Source organism: Littorina saxatilis, linkage group LG6 (assembly GCF_037325665.1).
Source record: "Littorina saxatilis isolate snail1 linkage group LG6, US_GU_Lsax_2.0, whole genome shotgun sequence".
Lineage (NCBI taxonomy): Eukaryota > Metazoa > Mollusca > Gastropoda > Littorinimorpha > Littorinidae > Littorina > Littorina saxatilis.
Window position 1 is genome coordinate 28,060,669 of NC_090250.1, and position 22,325 is coordinate 28,082,993.

At 43.3% G+C, this 22,325-nt stretch overlaps 2 protein-coding genes across 2 annotated transcripts; one reads left to right on the top strand and one right to left on the bottom strand.

The window, feature by feature from the left end:
• The first annotated feature begins 2,491 nt into the window (after window positions 1-2,491).
• On the top strand, window positions 2,492-6,837 carry LOC138968904 (uncharacterized). Its single transcript, XM_070341578.1, has 3 exons — window positions 2,492-2,608; window positions 3,287-3,404; window positions 5,234-6,837. Exons 2-3 carry the CDS (start codon window positions 3,322-3,324, stop codon window positions 6,162-6,164), a joined length of 1,014 nt encoding a protein of 337 aa, XP_070197679.1. The 5' UTR covers window positions 2,492-2,608; window positions 3,287-3,321; the 3' UTR covers window positions 6,165-6,837.
• An 893-nt stretch (window positions 6,838-7,730) lies between these two features.
• Window positions 7,731-18,928, bottom strand: LOC138968905 (ganglioside GM2 activator-like). The gene is made up of 4 exons (XM_070341579.1): window positions 18,545-18,928; window positions 12,683-12,887; window positions 11,272-11,451; window positions 7,731-10,418 (listed from the first exon to the last, which is right to left on the bottom strand). The coding sequence occupies exons 1-4, from the start codon at window positions 18,648-18,650 to the stop codon at window positions 10,304-10,306; spliced, it is 606 nt and encodes a 201-aa protein (XP_070197680.1). The 5' UTR covers window positions 18,651-18,928; the 3' UTR covers window positions 7,731-10,303.
• Window positions 18,929-22,325: the final 3,397 nt, after the last annotated feature.

The window sequence follows — 22,325 nt, forward strand, 5'->3', positions numbered from 1 at the left end:
TGTTTGTCATATCTGCGAACGAACGAGCAGACAAATAGCATGAACAAAAAGAAATGTGTCTGTCATTAACCCTATACATGTCAACAAACACACAAACACACACACACGGCACACACACACACGGCACACACACACACACACACACACACACACACACCAAGCCCTGGATTGAACATCGTTTAGTATTAACGTCATACACATGACTGTTTACAACAACAACAAAGCAACAACAGCAGCAACAAACACAGAAGAAAAACTTTTTAAGATGCATGCACGCGCAATTATAAACAGCCAATCCCTCCCCTCCCCCCCCCCCCCCCAACACACACACACACACACACACACACACACACACACCGTGGCACACACACACACACACACACACACACACACACACACACGAGGAAAATGGAGAAAATTAAAAAATAAACTAAAACTAAAAGAGAAACAGGAAAAATAGAGAAGATATCTCTATGACGACATAATTATATACGGGGCGCAATGTGGGGTGCGCTTTTGCTGTTACTTACAAATATAATGCGACGGTTACAACACAATATTCACACCCTAGGGAAGAAAAACACAGCGGCAACGAAAAAATAATATACACCAGGCTAATTCTGACGAACTTTACACGGACAACTTATCTTCAGGTGTAGGCTTAGTATGACAACTTCAATACTTTGTCTCTCGAGACTCCAACTCTATTGGTGTCCTACCATGGAAGTTGTTGAATTGAAACGAAGTTAGCCTGAGTTGAACATCTAATTTGTTGGTTTCCAACGTTCGCATTCAAGCGATAAACCGCAATCTTTTTCTTCAGTAAGCGACATTACATTTACATTACGTTGGACTGGTGAACTTACTTGTAAAAAAAGAACAAGTCGCGTAAGGCGAAAATACAATATTTAGTCAAGTAGCTGTCGAAGTCACAGAATGAAACTGAACGCAATGCCATTTTTCAGGAAAGACCCTATTATACTCGTAGCGTCGTCAGTCCACCGCTCATGGCAAAGGCAGTGGAATTGACAAGAAGAGCGGGGTAGTAGTTGCGCTAAGAAGGGTAGCACGCTTTTCTGTACCTCTCTTTGTTTTAACTTTCTGAGCGTGTTTTTAATCCAAACATATCATATCTATATGTTTTTGGAATCCGGAACCGACAAGGAATAAGATGAAAGTGTTTTTAAATTGATTTGGACAATTTAATTTTGATAATAATTTTTATATATTTAATTTTCAGAGCTTGTTTTTAATCCGAATATAACATATTTATATGTTTTTGGAATCAGCAAATGATGGAGAATAAGATAAACGTAAATTTGGATCGTTTTATAAATTTTTATTTTTTTTTACAATTTTCAGATTTTTAATGACCAAAGTCATCAATTAATTTTTAAGCCACCAAGCTGAAATGCAATACCGAAGTCCGGGCTTCGTCGAAGATTACTTGACCAAAATTTAAACCAATTTGGTTGAAAAATGAGGGCGTGACAGTGCCGCCTCAACTTTCACGAAAAGCCGGATATGACGTCATCAAAGACATTTATCAAAAAAATGAAAAAAACGTTCGGGGATTTCATACCCAGGAACTCTCATGTCAAATTTCATAAAGATCGGTCCAGTAGTTTAGTCTGAATCGCTCTACACACACACACACACAGACACACACACAGACACACGCACATACACCACGACCCTCGTTTCGATTCCCCCTCGATGTTAAAATATTTAGTCAAAACTTGACTAAATATAAAAAGTACAGAAAAAAACACATCAAACTTTGAACGTATGATTAGATAATACTGTCAAATCACTCTGAATAAGGAGTTCAATAAGTAAGTAAGTCATTCTCTGACCTTTCTTATTTTTTTCATTTTATCACACATGTTAGATACAAATTACATGTCAGTTCAGAGACATCCTGCTTGCTGCTGCGCGAGCAGAGACAAATTTCCCTCTTTATCTTCACTGGGCGGGCAGCAAAACCCCACCACGCGGAGGTGTTTTCAGACAGGTCAGATCGACACTGGGTGATGTACCACCACCGTTTTTCATGCATGCTGCGACATTAATTTTAGGACGTCCGGCTAAGCCATTCTGTTGTTGGGTTACAGTGTTGTTTAAATGCCCAGCTCCGCCTCGCCGCATCGCTGCCGTTGACCTGGTCGCACGCGCTCACGTATTCATGCATGCACGCCGGCGCACGCATGCACGCATACACACGCACGTACGCACGCACACCGTGGCACACAAACACACACACACACACACACGCACACAGCTAGCCTTGTTTTGAATTTCAAAACCACAATTTTGAATCGTAAAGCAACCTTGCGTGCAAAGTGCAAGAGTGTGGCTTTTAAGTACCATAAGGTTAACTAAAAATCCACAGTGTTGATTTGTGGTATTATCTGTTCGTGTGATAACATCTAAGGTCACCGCGTTTTAGAGTCAGTTGAAAAATCACGCCTCCTTTAGACGACCATAGTCTTGTGAATCCTAATCAGGTGACAGTTTGGTGTAAGATCTCTCATGTCACGCGGTTGTGGTGGTAATTGCCGAATATTGCAGAAACGCATAGGATATTTGACCAGCCCAGCTCGTACGGGTAAGTAAGCATATATTCTACTCTATTTACCAAGTCCTACTCTATTGGTCTCCTACCATGGAAGTTGTTGAATTGAAACGAAGTTAGAGTGTCGATTTGGAAAATGAAAAAACATTTAGTTTTCAAGTATTTGTTTTTGTTTGATAACATTTCATGTTTATATATAAAGACGTTTGCCTATTGGACTGATTAACTTTATCAACACAACCAGTTTCTTTCACTTAATAACCACTTACCAAATGTTAGTCTCACTGTGAGACTGAGAATGATAATTCATATATAGTTACTCCGCGTGCTCGATCTCCACCAAGCTTCTCTACGAGAAAACGACATTGCGTCGGGAAATAAACCTATATCAAAACTGGTAAAATACACGAACAGTGTTCCAAATCAACTCTCTCCATCGACAACACCACGGTAACAAAAATGTCCCTTTAACATAGAAATTAAGTTTTACGGAATCAATTCAATTTCAGATTCAAAAGTATCGCTTGTCATCACGAATTTGCCTCAGTTTCAACGCAATGCCACTGTTCTCTTCCCCTGTGTTAAGCTGTCGCAAGGGCAAGGCACCTTACAGTTTACACTATAAAGTTTGGTGCCAAAGTGCAAACAGCTCCCTTGAATCCGTTACACTGCCGCCGTAGTTTTGAAGTTTACCCCATTCTTTGTGTTCAGGGTGCGATTTCAAGTGAAGCAGGCGGCGCGGCAAGATGAAGGTCGCTGCAGCGTTCCTGGTGGTGATCATGGCTGTGACAGCTGCAAATGCCAGAACCGCTCCTGGGACACTGGCAAAGTAAGCGTTCAGGTTTTGTTATCCTTTTGTTTGTGTGTGTGTGTGTGTGTTGTGTGTGTGTGTGTGTGTGGTTTGGTGTGTGTGTGTGTGTGTGTGTGTGTGTGTGCGTGTGTGTGTGTGGTTTGGTGTGTGTGTGTGTATGTGTGCGTGTGTGTGTGTGCGTGTGTGTGTGTGTGTGTCCGGTGTGGTTTGGCCCGGTGTGTGTGTGTGTGTGTGTGTGTTTGTGTGAGTGTGCGTATGTGGGTGTGTGTGTATGTGTGTCAGACGGTGTGTGTGTGTGTGTCAGTGTGTGTGTCAGTCAGTGTGGCCGTTTGGTGTGTGTGGCGTGTGTGTGTGTGTGCGGTTTGGTGTGTGTGTATGTGTGTGTGTGTATGTGGGTGTGTGTACATGCATGTGGGTGGGTGTGTGTACACTGTATGTGTGTCTGTACTGCGACTGATTTCCATGGCCGCATGATCCGGCGTGGACGGGGAACAGCCTGAGAGGACACCCCCCATTCTCCCCTACTCCCAAATACTATACGTGCTGCTGTGTGGTCGTTGATTTTCGTTTTTGTGGCTGTTGTTGGCGGCGATGTTTTCTGCATTCACGGCGTACCGGCGCTTCTGAATTAATCACCCAGAATTTCTGAATCGACCCAAGGGACAAAACCACAAGGAATGTTTTCTGTGTGCCCCGTTTTAAGCTTGGGCGAGTTCTGTCCCTTACTACAACACCCGTTGCCTGCCTATAACGTCTCAATTTTTAGACTCACTCACTCACTCACTCATTGACAATGAAAACACTACCAGCTATTTGTCTGTTTTCCTTGTGCCTTTGTCGCTAACTTACTTACTAACTGCAACACGACTTAGCAGCAACCTGACTTCTACTTCGAAACTTTGTCATCAAGCACAAAAACGGGTCAGGCAGCCAACCTTGAAATTAGGCGCATCAGCTCCATCCGCCACTTTCTCACTGAAGAAGCCACAAAAACCCTTGTCACTTCCTGCATATTATTGTCTCGTTTAGACTATTGTAATGCCCTGTTGATTGGATGTCCTTAGTTAGATATCCAACTTCTCCAAACTGTTCAAAATGCTGCATCCCGCATCATCTTTAGGTCAAAGAAAACACAGCATGTCACTCCCCTGCTATACACACTCCCACTGGCTGCCGGTGGAACAGCGTATCAAGTACAAAGTCGCTTGTCTGTGTTTCAAGGTCTTCTCAGGAAGTGCCCCTCAGTACCTTTCTGAACTCCTGTACATATACACCCCATCACGCACACTCAGATCATCCGCTGACACTGACCAGGCTACTGAAAGTTGAGCACTTCAACAGGAAGCAGCACGGAGCAAGAAGCTTCTGTTGTGCTGCACCACCACTCTGGAACTCTCTTCCTTTCTCTGTCAGACACTGCACCTCTCTCAGCTCTTTTAAACAACAGTTGAAAACTTTCTTTTTCACAGAATATTACACCAACCTGGTCTAATGTCTTCTTCATTCCATTTCTGCACATACTCCTCTCCCATAAAGTTGTTATGATTGTTGAGAGTGTTATCTGTGTATGTTTGTATATATATATAGTGTGTATTGCATATCTATGATTATTGTGTGAACAGTACATGTGATGATTTGTGTCTGTATGATTAATTTGTTTTATGTAGGTTGTACTTTTAATTGTTCTATTCTGTATATATATGTTCTTTTGTAAAGGGCCTAGAGCCATAGGTTAGGCACTTAAAAATGTCCAGTTATTATTATTATTATAAGTACTAATGCTGATGATGGATTGATTTTCAATCTGACTGAAATACTAGCCAACACATTTTTTTCATTTTGTTCAGAGAGTCTGGCGGCGAGGTGGCAACACTTGAAGGCTCCCAACTTGGTCAGATCACCAAGGTCAATGACAACAGCGACAACGACAACGACAAAATCGGCAACGACAACGAGAAACGCGACACTGAAGCGCTGAGCGAGGAGCCAGGCAGCGAAGAGAAGATCGACGAGGGAGACTCTCAACCTGGTGCCAGAAAACGCCGCAGCGTTAGATCCTGGTACAGCCGATATTTTGGTAACGACGACAATGATAACGACGACGACAATAACAACGGCGATTTTTTCAATAGTGACGAAGACGACAGCGACGACAGTGACGATGAAGAGTTCGCCGTCTATGTGGCACACGGTGCACAACCCGGCTCCTACAACCGCGGTGACAGAGGTTACTGGTACCAACAGCAGCGATACAATACTGGCTTCAACCCAGCTGGGGGTAGCTACGGGCAGGGTCGCTATGGTAACGACAGGAGTAGGGACACGGACGGTTACTATGGTTACGGAGACGGCGACGATGACAACGACACTAGGAGTAGAGAAAGGGGCGGAGGTAGGGGCAGGGGAGGCAGGAGTCGAGGCGGTAGAAGTAGAGGCGGTAGAAGTAGCGGCGGTAGAAGTAGAGGCGGTAGAAGTAGACGCGGCAGGAGTAGAGGCGGGAGGAGTAAAAACAGGAGTAGAGACAGAGATAGTAACTATGGTTACGGAAACAGCAGAGACAACGATGACACTAGAAGCAGAGGCAGGAGTGGTGGCAGGAGTGGTGGCAGGAGTAGAAACAGGAGTAGAGATAGAGATGGCTACGACGGGAGTAGAGACAGGGATAGTTACTATGGTTACGGAAACAGCGGGGACAGAGACGTTAATCCTGGCAGAAGAGGTCGCCAAAGTTACGGAACTAGAACTGGCTACATTTTCTGGCCAAGACCAGCTAATTAATGTGGACACGAAAGCAGATTTACATGTCTGTTCGACAGAGGTTTTATCTCTCTTCATTTTTGCTACATTGTGTTGGTTGTTACAGATGGATGGTTATTGATGTTTCAGTTCTTAGAAAACGCGTGTCATAGAGTAAAAATTGTTCTGTTGCAAATTAGTATTCTGAAAATTTTTCTCTAAAATCTGTAAGCTGGACGTGTTTTTGTTTGTTTTAATCTGTATTTGAATTTTGTAATCCGAGTGATTCATAATATATAGATTATGTAATAATTGTGAGAATCTGTTTTTCAAATCGGTACATTATCTGCAAATCTGTATTTTGCAGACAACAATTCTGTTGAAAATCTGCATTCTGCTGAAAATATGTATACATTTTGATTCACTTTGTTATTCAAAGCTTGTCACACTGTTTATCTTGTTTGTTCGTCACCGACAGTGATTTGCTGGTCACATGACATTTGTATCGTGAGCATATCCTTTTTTTCTTCTTCTTTTTTTAATTTCTTTTTTTATTGTGTGTGCTTTTATTTGGTCTCTACCTTTACGTTTGATTTTTGTATTTTTTTTCCTCCTTTCTTGTAACCCGCCGCAGTGCCATGCTTATGTCAAACTATACTTGGTGGAGTAATGCAGCGATATGTCCAAATTTACAATAAAGCATTATAAAACATAATATTACAGACTGTTTGATGTGTGTGTGTGTGTGTGTGTGTGTGTGTGTGTGTGTGTGTGTGTGTGTGTGTGTGTGTGTGTGTGTGTGTGTGTGTGTGTGTGCGTGCGTGCGTGCGTGCGTGCGTGCGTGCGTGCGTACGCGCGCGTGTGTGTGTGAGTGCGTGCGCGCGCGCGCGCGTGTGTGTGTGTGTGTGAAAATGTATTTACCTGAGTGCGTGCGTACGTGCGTGCCGCGTATGTCTTTGTGCGTCACGAACGAGAGTAATTCGTAGCTTTCAAAATCACACGCAGTCAATTCTGCAAAACAGACAAAACAGTCTAACTCATATACATGTCAGTTTGTGTCAACAAGTATTCACAACCGTATCGTACAACAGTAACATAACTACATTCTACATGGAGTAGAGTCAATCTCAAATCTGTACAACTGAATGCATTGCAACTTCTCCTGAATTATTTCATTAAAGCTGCTTTTTTGGACATCTATTTTCATACGATGGGGAAGAATTTTTCACAGTTGAAGTTCAAATGTGATTATTTAAAAGAAAAGCAGCTCTAATTGTAGAAATAGGTCTACTCGGTGTGTGTGTGTGTGTGTGTGTGTGTGTGTGTGTGTGTGTGTGTGTGTGTGAGTATTTGCGTGTGTGTGTGTATGTGTTGGCGTGCAAGCGTGTGTGTGTGTGTCACGTGTGTGTGTGTGCGTGTGTGTGTGTGTGAGTATTTGCGTGTGTGTGTGTATGTGTTGGCGTGCAAGCGTGTGTGTGTGTGTGTCACGTGTGTGTGTGTGTGTGTGTGTGTGTGTGTGTGTGTGTGTGTGTGTGTGTGTGTGCGTATGTGCGTGCGTATGTGTGTGCGTGCGTGTGGTGTGTACGTGTGTATGTGTATGTGCGTGTGTGTGTGTGTCTGTGTCTGTGTGTGCGCGCACGCGTGCGTTCGAGTCGAGAGAGAGAAATAGATCGGGAGATTGAGAGACAGAGAGAGCAAATGTTAAATAGACATTTTCAGGCAGAATAAACACAAATATCAATGAAAACACAAAAAAATGAATGAATTAAGGAATAAACAAATAAATGAATAAATAGATATTATAAATAACTAAATAAACGAGTAACTGACAGAAAAATAAGATTTCTCTGTAAGAATTAAGACATTTGTTCAGAAAAATCTTAACAGCACATCTTTTTCCGAAGAGTGGATGAAACAGACATTGACAAATCTATTTGATGGGGAAAAAAATCATGACAAATTGCGCTTTCCGAAAGTCACTAACCTCATCTGATCAAGGTCAACAAAGTGTTAACCTAGCTCTGCATAACTGGTAGCAGGTATAGGAGAGAGAGAGGAAGATGATAACAACACATCATTTAATAAGACATGTACAACATTTCGCTGACTAAGATAACCTGACAAGAACAAACACAAGGCAACCACTACAACAGTTAACTGCCGGCTGTGCGACAAAAAGTCGACGGCTTTTACACAATCCCGACAGTGACGTCATTTCTCCGATACGTCACCACAAATGTTTGAGGTCACTGCGGTCAAAAGTCAGTTTGGCCTTGACCTGTCGAAGGCCTGAGTTGAGATGAAACTTGTGATGGTCTTTCAGTCAACCCACCTCCTGTTCCTTTTGTCTTAGAATTAAATGCAGAATGAAACAGTCAAGGCGCTTTACCGTGCACGATCTTCACGAAGCATCATGACATGTACACACACAGCCCCGAGTACGCGGGCAGCTATGACATTGTGTTTGCGATCCTCAGCCAGTTTGAACATTAAAACACTGCGGAGCAAAACTTGACCTGTTCGGCAACAGCAGGTCTAGCACATCGTGTGTTCTAGTCAGTCTGGCTTTTAGTCCTAGTCTCACCTTATAGTCCGGCTTTTCAGGCATACATATCCTACTAAAGTCTCTTAGAAGAGAGGAACTTTAGAACTAGCCCCATGACAGATGTATTGCAAAGTTGATAACGTTGGTAAACTTTCAGGCCAATCTCTTTCAGAGAATCGTCGATAAATGTGAGGGATTCGCGCCAATCAGTCTCCTCATATAATTGTCGACAAGTTTAAAGCGGGGTTTTACTACATTTGGACAAACAAATCATAGTGCCAACTTCTTCCACAAAGACATCGTTACATTTGGCAGAATTCCACATCCTCTTGCGACAAGTGGATTAACCCTATACGTCTTTTTGAATAACACTCTTCATTTGGATATTTGCTGAAACCGTACAATCCACGACGAACTGTAGCTTTTAGTGCCGACGTTTTTTACTTGATATATTCAAAAAGTAAGCAAGTGTTATATGGCCCCACAACACTTTGTTCGCGAGTGCGTGAGTATATGTACTAAGACTTAAACTTTAACATTAAATTGTATCCATCTTCTGTATATTTACGGTCTATCGTTATTATTACGAAGGCATAATGCTACGTCTTTTGTTCTTGTTGTTTTTGTTCACTGCACATTAATATGGTCCATGCAACGGATTGACATAACGTGCACAGGGCGGCCAGTACATGGCGCAAGTAATCGCTTGAAACAGTAACTGCTATGCTAAGTGTCAACACTATCACACTTACACACGGAGGGGTTTAACTTCAAGCCTTGTTATGAGCCAGGGGTAAAACAAAACCAAAGAAAATATAAAGCATCGTAATCAGCCACTGGGATAACCTCCAGCCTCGTTATGAGCCAGGGTGTAAACCTCCAGTCTCGTTGCGATCCCTGGATATAACACTCCCCCCCCCCCCCCCCAGCCTCGTTACGAGCCAGGTGTATAATACCCAGCCTCGTTATGAGCCAGATGAACAACACTGAGAAGTCACGTAGAAGGTTTCCACACCAAAAACATATCACAATTAAAGTCGCCGACAATTCACCGAGTCTCAGTATTAAAGGTCCGTCTATAGTAAGTAATCAGTTGTTTCGCCTATATTCACACATCTCCGTTTAGTACTTTTACAAATACAAATCGTTCCTGTAGTAACACAGTGATGCATACAGGCCAATGTGTCCATGACAATACATATTGCAACGCGAACATTTTGATCAACGTCTTCTGCAGTCGTTGACGTTGGCCCGGCGGTGAGGTCTCAATCCAAGTTCAAGAGGTTTGAACCCTTGCTGTGATTGCTTTAAGTTGAACACTGCACGTTTTGTCACACGTTAAAGAAACAAAATCTCACAAATGTCATTCTGCACATGTACAGTATTCGCACAACACCAGCTTCTAAGACAATTAATGAACGACAATCATAAATAACATCTAGTACTCAAACAGTCGTAGCGTCTGCTCCCAAACGGTCAAAAACGACGTTTCTTTGAAGCAGTCAACGATGAACTGTTGAGAGTTCCGGGGTTCTAAAAAAAAGGAACACTAGGTCATGCCTCTCTTCCCCTTGGTTCCGGTTGACATCTTAGCAACAGTTGTTTGGTTTTCTCAGACATGTTTGATGGAAGATCGTCATATCTTAAAGAGCCATCCCCTGTGGCGCTTCTTCATGGAAAACTTGAGTTCCAAACAGCCCAGCTGTACGCGTTCCTCGTCATACACCGACAGCATCAGTTTGTAGTCTCCCTGAAACACAAATCACAGAGTGTTATAAGTTTTAATTAAAGATGGTTTCCTTCCTGTACAGAAAGTAGGAGAAGAAAGCGTGGCTGGATTGGACACACTCTCAGAAAACCAACATCCAGCATCACCCGCCAGGCTGTCATGAAGAACCCGCAGGGGAAAAGAAAGAGAGGAAGGCCAAGAAACAGATGGAGGCGTGACACAGAGGCAGATCTAAAGAGGTAAGGCAAATGCTGGACAGAAGAAGAAAGAACAGCCCAGGGCAGAGTGCGATGGGGAAACGTCGTCAATGGCCTATGCTCCGATGGGGAGCAAAGGGCCTAAAGTAAAAAGAAAGTAAGCTGTACAGACCATCTTGTGAACAACCATAGACCCGCATGGAATAAGAGCACCACTCGCCAAACAGCCTGGCTGCTTCAGTGCATTGGGCAAGTTTTGTTATTGAATCATGTTCGTAGCTTTACAAATCGCTCCTGTTGTAAGACAGTGGTGCATACAGGACAATGTGTCCATAAACATGCATGTTGCAACGCGAACATTTTGATCAACGATTTTTGCGGTCGTTGGCCGGTGAAATCTGTGTGAATGTGCCATATTAATTTAGCAGCAATGTGGGGGTGGGGGGGGGGGGGGGTTATATTGTGTGCCGTGCCCACCAGCTGCTGTTGAAATCTAGCATTTAAAACGGATAATTTGGGTTTCGCAGTCGATGAGAAAAAAAAAATTCAATTGCTTTATAAAGGGAGGGGGGAGGGGGGGAGAGGGTGTGTGTGTGTGTGTTTGGTTGGGCCATGGAGGATTCCAAAACCCGGGACCCCCCCCCCCTCCCTCCCCCAAACCCTTAATCATGTTGCAAACTCACATTCAAAAGACTGCCCGCATAGCCCTGCACTTTGGGCACGTTGAGAGGCAGGTCTTGCACGGAGAAGTGCCCCGCGTGAAAGGGACAGTGACACTGCAGTCCGTGCTGCCGTAACGTGCGCGGGCACCGCCGTCCTTCAAAGCGCTCCAGCGAATCACAGATATTGTCGTATACGCTGGAACACACGATGACAAATATGTGAGAATCGCAAATAACCATAGCATGTTTTATATGGATCAATTAGACCGTACCGGGAGGACGATAATTCAAAAACATATATATATCCGAACTGGCTCCCCGATGTGAAATGACATAGAAACGACAAAATGAAACGAAAGTGTTTAATCGAAAGTGCTGGCGTAAATCTCGGTTAAGTGTCAAAGAGAATGCGTTTTCTTAAAGCCCAAGCATAATCTTCTTCTCGACGTTCGTTAAGAAGAATTCCACAGTAAATTCAAGTCTGGAGAGACGAAAATACACACAAAAGTAGGTACATAACACCTCCCACTTGACTACACTTTCGCTAGTTACCTCCCTTGTCACTGTCGATCTTGCAATGATCAGACTTCGTATTGTTATTAAATTTGGTTTTCCAAACATTGAACGACCTTCTTAATAAGCCAATAATACAAAATATCAAGAGGAAAGTACGGGCGGGGATGTAGCTCAGTCGGTAGCGCGCTGGATTTGTATCCAGTTGGCCGCTGTCAGCGTGAGTTCATCCCCACGTTCGGCGAGAGATTTATTTCTCAGAGTCAACTTTGTGTGCAGACTCTCCTCGGTGTCCGAACACCCCCGTGTGTACACGCAAGCACAAGACCAAGTGCGCACGAAAAAGATCCTGTAATCCATGTCAGAGTTCGGTGGGTTATAGAAACACGAAAATACCCGGCATGCTTCCTCCGAAAACGGCGTATGGCTGCCTAAATGGCGGGGTAAAAAACGGTCATACACGTAAAATTCCACTCGTGCAAAAAACACGAGTGTACGTGGGAGTTTCAGCCCACGAACGCAGAAGAAGAAGAGGAAAGTACAGAGGCTGCACTAAACATTGCTGCAGCTGTTTGAAAGGTCAGTGCATATGACACTGTCCTGCTTGGCAAAGGTCGACAGGGCAACAACACCATTTTGTTTCGGCTAGAAAACCACGGACCTACAAGAATAAGATACAGGTCCTTGTAGGAAATTGACTGTTTTGGAATTGATAAGACTTCAACGAATCAAAGAAAATTAGTTTTAAGGACGGAGAGAGTCTAAACATGAAGGTAAAATGTCAGCTCAGACGTAACTAGCATAACACCTAGAAAACTTGGGTCTATAAAGGGGGTTACCTTAAATGAAAGGAGAAGGGGGAAGGGGGGAGGGGGAGAGGACTTATGAGGAGTTAAACTGCGGTACTGACTTACCAAGAACCTATCTTTCCTCTGAAACACGGCACAGTGAAGGGGAAGCCAAAGAAGTACTTCATGATGCTCAGTTCTACCCTGAGTCGTCTCGGGAGGTCAGCGGTCAGGTTGCCCGCCATTGTGACGTAGAGAGTCCCAGGAACGATAACTGGGATAGGGTGCGCTTTCACCATCTGGAAGTGGATGGGGCGATTGGGGTCGCTGCCTGTCAACAAACAATTAGAACAAGATAGAAGTTAATAATTGGATTAGAACATGTTACAACTAGACCATAGAACGAAAACGTTTATTGGCCGCAAAAAAACAAGAAATATCAGTTGAAGCACTGACAGAATACACAAATACACTTAGAAAGAGACGCCGACACAGACAGACCCCCCCCCCCACACACACACACACACATACCCTCACACAGACACACGACCCGGACACACACACACACACGCGCGAGCGCGCACACATGCTCAAACACACACATACACACACACGTGTGCATGCACGCACGTACGCACGCACACACACGCACGCACGCACGCACATAAACACACACACACATGCACGCACGCACGCACGCACACACACACACACACACGCACGCACACACGCACATACATATTTAGAAATACACACACACACACACACACACACACACACACACACACACACACACACACACACACACACCGAACACCACCACCCCAAACACACACAATCACACACAGCAGATTAGTTCCCGGTAATGCAAAAGTAAATCAGAGTGAACCATCAGATATAGGTTTTTGGCAGTGTCGCTTGTTTCGAGAGGAGGCAAGCCGGCAGATTTTCGCGACAGAAAATCCAGTGACCAATAACGCACTGTGTATGATAACTGCAATGAAACTGTCCACAGGAGACGCGCTGGCAACAACATGTCTGTGACAACTGACATGATACTTTATTATTTGAACCAAGCATAATTATTGTGTGTGTGGTCTTTGTTGATCTCGGATTAGACCGTGGCCTTATTGGGTTTTTTCTTTGCTTTTCTGTGCACTAAGATATTTATCACATTTATACGTAGTAACTTTGAGGAAATCACTTACAGGTACGTGCGACATACATTTCATACCCTACTCCAAGAAGATATTCGGTGCCCTGGTTGATTTCTTCTTCTTTGTTTCTCCAGTTTGTTTGTTTGTTTGTTTGTTTAACGCCCAGCCGACCACGAAGGGCCATATCAGGGCGGTGCTGCTTTGACATATAACGTGCGCCACACACAAGACAGAAGTCGCAGCACAGGCTTCATGTCTCACCCAGTCACATTATTCTATTCTGACACCGGACCAACCAGTCCTAGCACTAACCCCATAATGCCAGACTGACGCCAGGCGGAGCAGCCACTAGATGCTTCTCCAGTTGAACCCCCCGTTTAAAAGACTCACTCTCTTTAAAGACCTTGACCCTTGTTTTCTCAGACTTTTTGTTCAGAACCTCAGTAAATTTACCCCCATTTTTAAGACTTTCAGATTTTTGAAGGTCGGTAAAGAGGGGTTCCGCTGTACATTTGATTAATTACCACACCTTCGGAGCAATTTTCAGCAAATGGCTGTAGGTGCGACATGCAATGGCAGTTCATACCCTTCTCCAAGAACTTGATATTTGGTTCCCACCATAAGTATATATATTGCTCTGCGATTATACCGTTCCGTGGTATCTTTCTTCTTATAATTTTCTTTGCATGCAATCGTGTCATTTTAAATAATTAGCAGTTTGATGCAGGTGCGTCCCGGGTATAATACAGTACCTGAATTTCGCTTTTTTCTTTTATTAATTAATTTATTTATTGACTGTTTTTGTTTTCCGTTTTTGAAGTTTCTACATCTTTCATGTTTTTTGCCCCGAGAGCGTCTCCTTCTCGCCCAGTAGGCTAGGCGTGGGTCCACCTTCTCGGTGACTGACTGCGGAGTGGAAGAAGTCAAGGGAAACCACCCAGCAAGTCGAGCAGCCGACACGGAGCAGGTGAGCAGGTAAAAATAGGGAGACGGTTGGAGGAGGACGGGAGGAACGGGAAGGGAGGAAAATAAATGGAGGAATGGGGGAGGGGGAGGAGTGAGGGAAGTACAGGGTCGCCGAGTGCAGATTCCTGGTCCCCATATGCTTGGTGGATAAGCGATCGGCAAGAGGCAGGCTTTTTATTGTGTTTGTAATCGTTCCCTAAGTGCCCGGCATCCCCCATCTTTGCCCCTCGCTACAGTGGAACCCCCCCTATTAAGACCTTTGAAAATCTGAGAAAAATGATGTCTTAAGAGGGAGGGAGTCTGAAAATGGAGATCAATTTACAGACGCCAGTACCAAGACCCATGTAAAACTAGCGTCTTAAAAGTGGTTTGGTAAAAAATTTTAAGGGGCTTATTGTCCGTCAGGTCTTAATTGCCTATATTGGACATGAATTGGTTTATACGATTCGAGTTTTACGCCCTCACGGCTTTTTGATGTTTGCGTGTTTAGGTGGTATCAGCCATCTGCACTTATGGTAGAATGACCAAGATCTTTAAAGTGCCATTGTGGTGACACGGGGGTGGGAGATGGATACCGTCTCTGGGTCTGCACATAAAGTTGACCCGTGTCCGTCCCGGCCCGGATTCGAACCAGCGACCTCTCGATCACAAGTCCAGTGCTCTACCACCTGAGCTACCTGCAGTGGTTTGGTCTGAATTCGCAGGGTCTTACATGAGCGGTTTGACTGTAGCACACTCGGCGCTGCACTCCGTCGCTTCCTGCGTGACAGACAGGCCATTTTAGCGTGTAAACATGTCGTCTTCCGCGCAAACACAACGGTTTTCTCAACCCGTGGCACTGAAGAGATTCGTGCCTTAATTTCTTCCCAAAACAAAGCACGAAGTAAGGAGGTGTGCCGGTTCAGGCGGCATACCCGGCCCTTCCTGGGAATTAGGAACCGCAGTTGAGCTCAAACGGCACCGACGATTAAAATAGCCTTCCATAGTACTATGCTTTCACTTCCAAACTAAAAAGAAATGGGCGACTGGAGGTGATTTTACGCTGATTTTTTTTCACCGGTGTTAATTCTCAGCACCTGGCGACGTTTGGCGCGTGGAAGTGTACTAGAGTGCAGTCCCCTGGCCCACACCCATTTACTAGGTTGTGGGAACACTGCGGCTGTTATGATGCAACACTCACTTAACACCGGAAGATACCCCGGTTTCCTGGTTGCTTTTTGGGGTGTTTAAATGGGGTTGAAGTACTCACAGGAGTGAAGTACGGGTTTAAAATCGGTGTGTGTGTGTGTGTGTGTGTTTTGGATCAATCGCGGCAGTCTATAAAACCGCTTTACTTTGTTAGATTTTATGATAGGGTGTGTGCATTTCACGGTTTGCGTGTGTTCTGTTTATGAAATGAAATATTGTTATCATTGACCGATAGCAGTTTATAAGTTTACTTGTCGAAGTCGCAAAGCACTGAGAGTACGTACAGACCTTGGTATCAAAGCATGATGAGCTCGATTAAGTATACAACCGAACTCATCGATTTATGGTTGGTTGTTTATCATGTTCAATCATATAGGGGCTATAATAAATGCGTTATGTATGTGTTGTCCGCACCATATGTATGCATATCATGTTCATTTGAGTGTTAGGAACTACAAGTATGCATAAATAATCGCTGAAAAAAAAGGTTCAAACTTTAATACTGACGCAGGTCATCTTTTTCTTCTCAGTTCTAGTTCTTCTTCTTCTTCGTGAGGTGTTTGAGTGTTATGTTCTTTCTTGTATAAGTAGAGCAAAGAAGAAGATCCAGGTTTACAAACTTGTGTGGCGGACAAGCACAAAGTTTACATCGTAATTTCCTCTGGTTTAAAACAAAATGTCCCACCCTTATGTTAATCAATCAAAATCCAAGTCTTGGGAGAAAAAAGGTGGGTTTGTTTCAAAGTCAATCACGTCATTTCTAGGTGGTGGTTTCAAGTGCTAGTCTTTCGGATGAGACGATAAACCGAGGTCCCTTCGTGTACACTACATTGGGGTATGCACGTTAAAGATCCCACGATTGACAAAAGGGTCTTTCCTGGTAAAATTGTATAGGCGTAGATAAAAATGTCCACCAAGATACCCGTGTGACCTGGAATAATAGGCCGTGAAAGGTGGATGCAGCGCCTAAAGGCAGTCGATCTACTGGCCGATGTGAATGCGTGATATATTGTGTAAAAAATTCCATCTCACACGGCATTAATAGGTAACATGCGCCTTGAGTCGCCTTGTGTGGTGAGATACGTGCGCGATATAAATCCTCGTAAATAAAATAAATAAATAAAAATAAATTTCTATAACATTGGCTATTAACTCTCCTAGATGAAAAACCAACCACCAACCCACCACACCTCCGCGAATATAATCGTGTTAAGTGTGTACCTAAAATAGCAGCCACATATTTACGACTGCCGTGCATGAATGCTGCCAAAGCAAAAGATCGATTATAGACATTCCTTTGCTCGGTAAAATAAGCACCTTGGATTTTAAATTTGAAGGTTCCTCACTTTACAAATCTTCGAGTCATTAATTGTCGCACCCACATACAGGTCGCACCCATGCCCTACCATGTGTATTCAACGAACCATAAAGGCTGAGTCACCAAATAGTTTGGAAAGCAACATTATAAAAAAGGATTCTTTTTCGTTCAGAAAAAAAATTCGGTTTTTTATACTGATATACGGGTGTGTTTTTTTCGTATATTTCTATAGTTTCGGATTATGCGTATCCGTTTAAATGTGAATTATAGGACGCATGAAAAAAGTTCTGGTATGCTGTATTTTATTGAGAAAAATGGACGGTCCATCGATCTTGAAGGCCGCAAAAAAAATAGTTCGAGCTGTTCCGCTTTGCTGTAAACTCATCGCTTGAATAGAGATACGAGTATAATTATTTACTTTGCTGGAGAAAAGATATATATGGGTTCAAAGATTATTCTAACTCTCCGTTTCTCAGATTTTACAATCACGTACAAAGGTCTGTTTTATTTAGAAGCAAAACGCTTTAATAGTGACACTGCGACTGACCATGCATGTTTCCACGTTTTAAGCCTGTCCAATATCTGGGCAAAGTCGATTACGCGAAGTATACTTCGGAAAGCTGACCGCGCGGAGCTTTAGTCACTGCATGAGTTTTCGGTAAAAAGACTTCGCGAAGTGGACTTCGGGCTCAATTATGGACCACCTTGAGGGGAGTAGCGCAGTGTTCTGCCAACACAACATTATAGAAATACATTTGCGTAAGAAAAAGTGCTATAAAGTATGCAGAAATTCACATTAGAATTAAGCGCATGTGTTCCTAAAAATGTGTTGATGAGAGATGGAGTTAAAATAATAGTTTACGGTAGACTGAAACTCGATATTATGTCTTTAGCCAGTGACGGGTGCTGTGGCTAGTAGTGGTGATGGCGTGGAACTGCTGTGTGTTGAAGAGAAAGTGGGGCACTTGATACGATCTCGAAATTTGATATTATGATTGCTCCATCAACTTATTGAGCGTTCAAAGGACAAGCGGGAGACTTAACTTCGGGCATGCTTCGTAAAGATGAAGTAGGACTCATCCATAACTTGAGATTGTCATCTGATCTACGTTTGTAGAGCCTTAACTGGGCGAAGTGGACTACGCGGCGAAGTATACTTGGAGAAGCTGGCCGCACGAAGCTTTAACACTGAGTTTTTGGTAAAAAGACATCGCGGAGTCTTCGCAAAGTCGACGTCGGGCTCAATTAGGACGGGCTTCAAATTCAGTTTACTGTCGCAAGGACTGAGGGGGTAACGAGATGACAGAACAGCCTCACGACAAACACTAATGGAATTAAGAGTTACTTGGGTTTACTCACCGCAGTCAGAAAACCTGAGCGTCGCTTTCTCCCGTTTCCGTCGGCTGAGAGCGGAGGGAGGTAAACAGAACAGCAAGACAGCCAGGATCAGCTGACGGCAATCCATCTTGACGACTACCTCCACAGTCAGCGCCTCCCACCTGTAGCCTCAGTAGATCTTCGTCCGCTCCTACCTGTCTCACACTCAATCAAGCGTGGCCGATGCCAGGTCACCTGCCTCCTCAACCGTGGCCGTTTCTGCTCCTGCTCAGTTTTCACCTGTTCGCTGTTTTATCAGGTACTGCGCCACCCACAGTCTGCGAGTACAGTATAGAAATTGATTCAGTGTTGTGAGTTCTATATCTGATCCCGGCACTTTCGTGGCAGACGCTGTGTTAATCCGTGTCGAAACGAGGACCGGGAAACTGTCAACAGCTCTCCGAAATGTCAAACATCTTGGCACGCTTAGCTACTTCTTCTTTCAGACACGAATTTGTCGATATTATTAATTCCTGGCGTTCTAAACCAGTCACTTCAGCACCTATTTTTGGAGCAGTGGTGTTTGTCGACATAGAATGAGCACACAAGAATCGAAACTTGTGAAATTCACAGCTTCTGTCAGAGTGGGATCAAAGCTGATTTAACGACTGATGTCGCTGCGTGGCATTTGTTCACAAATATTGTTGAAAGCTCAGCTGCCAAGTTCTCTCTTTCTTCGGTTATTCCCCTTTGCTCGGGTATGGGAGGTTTCGCGAGATGACACGTGAAAGACTGAAATACGAAGATGTTTTACATTTGTTTGTAGAACTCACGTCCACAGTCTATGATGAAGGGTATTTTCTGCATTATTTGGTTGCTTTTTAAAGTCACAGGACAGGTCACTGTGGTCTGATATTCGCAAAAGAACTTTCACATCGAATTGCAATTATCTTAACATTCGAATTTTCCCACAAGTCCTCAGACACGAAAGTCAAAGATAAACAATCAGAAAACGTCAATACGTCAGCATGGTCATGAAGAAAAGTAACTGACTCCCCGGTTCACAATTGTAGCAAGTGATGACCAATGAAATCCAAGATCACCCCACAAAGAAGAAGAGAAGAAAATGCTCGTACTGACATCGATGTCCTGAAAATGTTCAAAAGCTCAAATCCAAAGCAAGGCAGACTGTCAATGTTCCCAAATCACGAATCCACTACAAATACCACTAGGTCGCCACAGCAGTAAATGTTTCGGTTTGTCTAGAATTAAACGTTCCAAAAAGAAATCCAGCTTTCTCTCGGCCTCAAGAACAAGACAGAGTCTCCGTTGTCACGTTCAAGCATCAGTTGGCAGCGATTCTGCCCGTGTACCCATGGACAGGACAACTCTAAAGTCCGTGTGGTAATCGGATGATGTTGATGTTACGGTCGTTTCACTGTTTACAGCAATTGCATCCAGGTCACTGCTAGCAGTGTAACCAAGACACTGAGAGGGAAAGGCGAAAGTAAGAATACCTCCCTCGCAGATCGCTGGTCGAACGGTTCACGGCTGACACACGCACAGACAAGTGGACACCAGCTATTTTAGGACTTCTAATTCCGTTTTGGTCATGCAGTTTTCCCTTGTTGACCGTGGCCTTGGATGAGACTTGAAATCAACTGCAACAACTCTCAGCTTAAATGTCAGTAATGCCACTAGCTAGTTCTGTTGTTGTTTTTGTAAACATTCTTTTTTTTATAAAGTCTTGCTCCACTCCATTCCCGAGATGACAATAAATGCTGAACTTGTCAATTACTAGTCTTGATTTATAATTACGATCTTACTCGGATTTAGGATTGATTTTTTTCGTAATCGTGTATATTGATTATCGCTTTTGTTAACAGTCGTACATTCAGATGTCTGACGGACAGAATGATCGTGCTTCTGTTCAGAGGAAAAGCTTCTAAAACAATATCAAATGTACACCAGACTGCACTAATAACCACTCTTGTCAATCCGCAGATCCGTTACAATACACTGGAAGATGTTCACTAGACGGTTGCAGTCATAGATACAGGTTTCACATGTTCACAGTTCTGAACTTAGAACACTGACTCGCAGGGTTCTGGTGAACAGGTACAGTTAACGTTCAACACGAAGTCAGATCAGTGGCTCCACAGTACAGAACTTATAACACTGACTCACAGAATTCCACCAATCGTCGTCGACTTCGACGATGACGAAAGAAATTCTCTTGGCTGGCTGACTGACTTTCTCCCAAAAGAGTGACATCAATGGAAAATCCAGGTTTAATCCGTTAATCATTAATCATTAATCACACCAAGGACTGAATCACCCGCGCATTTCAACACAAACCTAGAGGCTGGGCTCTGCCAGGTATTAGTCACACTTCACTGAGCAGACAAGGCCGGAATCAAGACCATGAAAGCTCTGTCTCTTGAGAATCAATTGTTTGGTACCTCGATTCGCACACAATGTTGATCTTTTTCAGCGTGGAAAATATCGTGATTAACCACTCCTCTTGTTAATCAGAACTTCCGGTCGTAGTCTCTGCAGGCTGAAAATGTCCTTGGACCTTCCATGTATTTATTTATCAACTGAGGGTAAAACAAGCTTGAAACCACTGACAAACTTAGCTCATTTTGATTTGTTTGAAATCCGCCATCTGGATTTCTGGAAGACACTGCTGTTTCTTCTGATGTAGATGTCGTGCAGTAACTGCAGTTTAATGTAACGTTGCGTATGTCCTACGAGGTGAAAACGTCGTGTTTGTGTCGCTTGTAAAAGAATGCGTCTTCTTCCGTGGCTGCATGCAGGCAACGGTTTGTCCTTTCTGCAAAAAAAGGAAACAAGAGTTGGGTTATTGTTTAGAGGCATTATGTAAACAAAGTATTGTCCTATTCAGTCATACCAAATAAACTGAAGTACAAGCGTTTAAATAATGACATGCAACAAAGTGTAAATATGTTGTTCTTATGGGAAGCTGGCATAAACACAACTTCCAATATTTGCTAACAGAAGGCCTTATAGCTTGCTGAATGAGGAAAGAAAGAGAGAACAAAAAACCAGACAGACAGAAAGAAAGAAATAGAAAAAGAAAGAAAGACAAACAAATGGGAAAAGAAAGAAGAGAGAAAGAAAGAAAGAAAGAAAGAAAGAAAAACAAACAAACAAACAAAGAAACAAAGAAAGAAAGAGAAACAAATCGCGTAAGGCGAAATTACTGCATTTAGTCAAGCTGTCGAACTCACGGGATGAAACTGAACGCACTGTATTTATTCACAAAGACTGTACAGCTTCGTCAATCCCCGCGTGAAGGAAATCGCTCACCTTCCACGTGCAAAACGTAGTGATATTGACACGCCAGATTAGCGCGGTAGCGTATTGTGCTAAGCAGGAAAGCGCGCTTTTCTGTATTCTTGTTAACTTTCTGAGCTTGTTTTGAATACAACCTATCATATTTATATGTTTTTGGAATCAGGAAATGATCATGAATAAGATGACATCATTTTTGGATCGATTTCTTACATTTTAATCGTAAGACTAATTATTCTATTTTCGTTAATTGTGATCACATTTTAAGAGTAAACATGACATATGTATATATTTTTAGATTCAGAATGTGATGAAGATTACGATGCAATCAACTTTAAATCTGTTTGCGAAAAATCGATTTTAATGACAACTTTAATGAGCAAACTCATCAATTAAATTTTAAGCCTCCAAGCTGAAATGCAATACCAAAGTCCGGGCTTCGTCGAAGATTACTTGACCAAAATTTCAACCAATTTGGTTGAAAAAAAGCGTGACAGTGCCGCCT

Coding starts and splice junctions, on each gene's coding strand:
- LOC138968904 (XM_070341578.1), top strand. CDS start 3,322: ATGAAGGTCGCTGCAGCGTTCCTGGTGGTGATCATGGCTGTGACAGCT. Junction 3,405..5,233: donor GCTCCTGGGACACTGGCAAA/GTAAGCGTTCAG, acceptor CATTTTGTTCAG/AGAGTCTGGCGGCGAGGTGG.
- LOC138968905 (XM_070341579.1), bottom strand. CDS start 18,650: ATGGATTGCCGTCAGCTGATCCTGGCTGTCTTGCTGTTCTGTTTACCT. Junction 12,888..18,544: donor GCTCAGGTTTTCTGACTGCG/GTGAGTAAACCC, acceptor GTTTGTTGACAG/GCAGCGACCCCAATCGCCCC. Junction 11,452..12,682: donor AGAGGAAAGATAGGTTCTTG/GTAAGTCAGTAC, acceptor CGTGTGTTCCAG/CGTATACGACAATATCTGTG.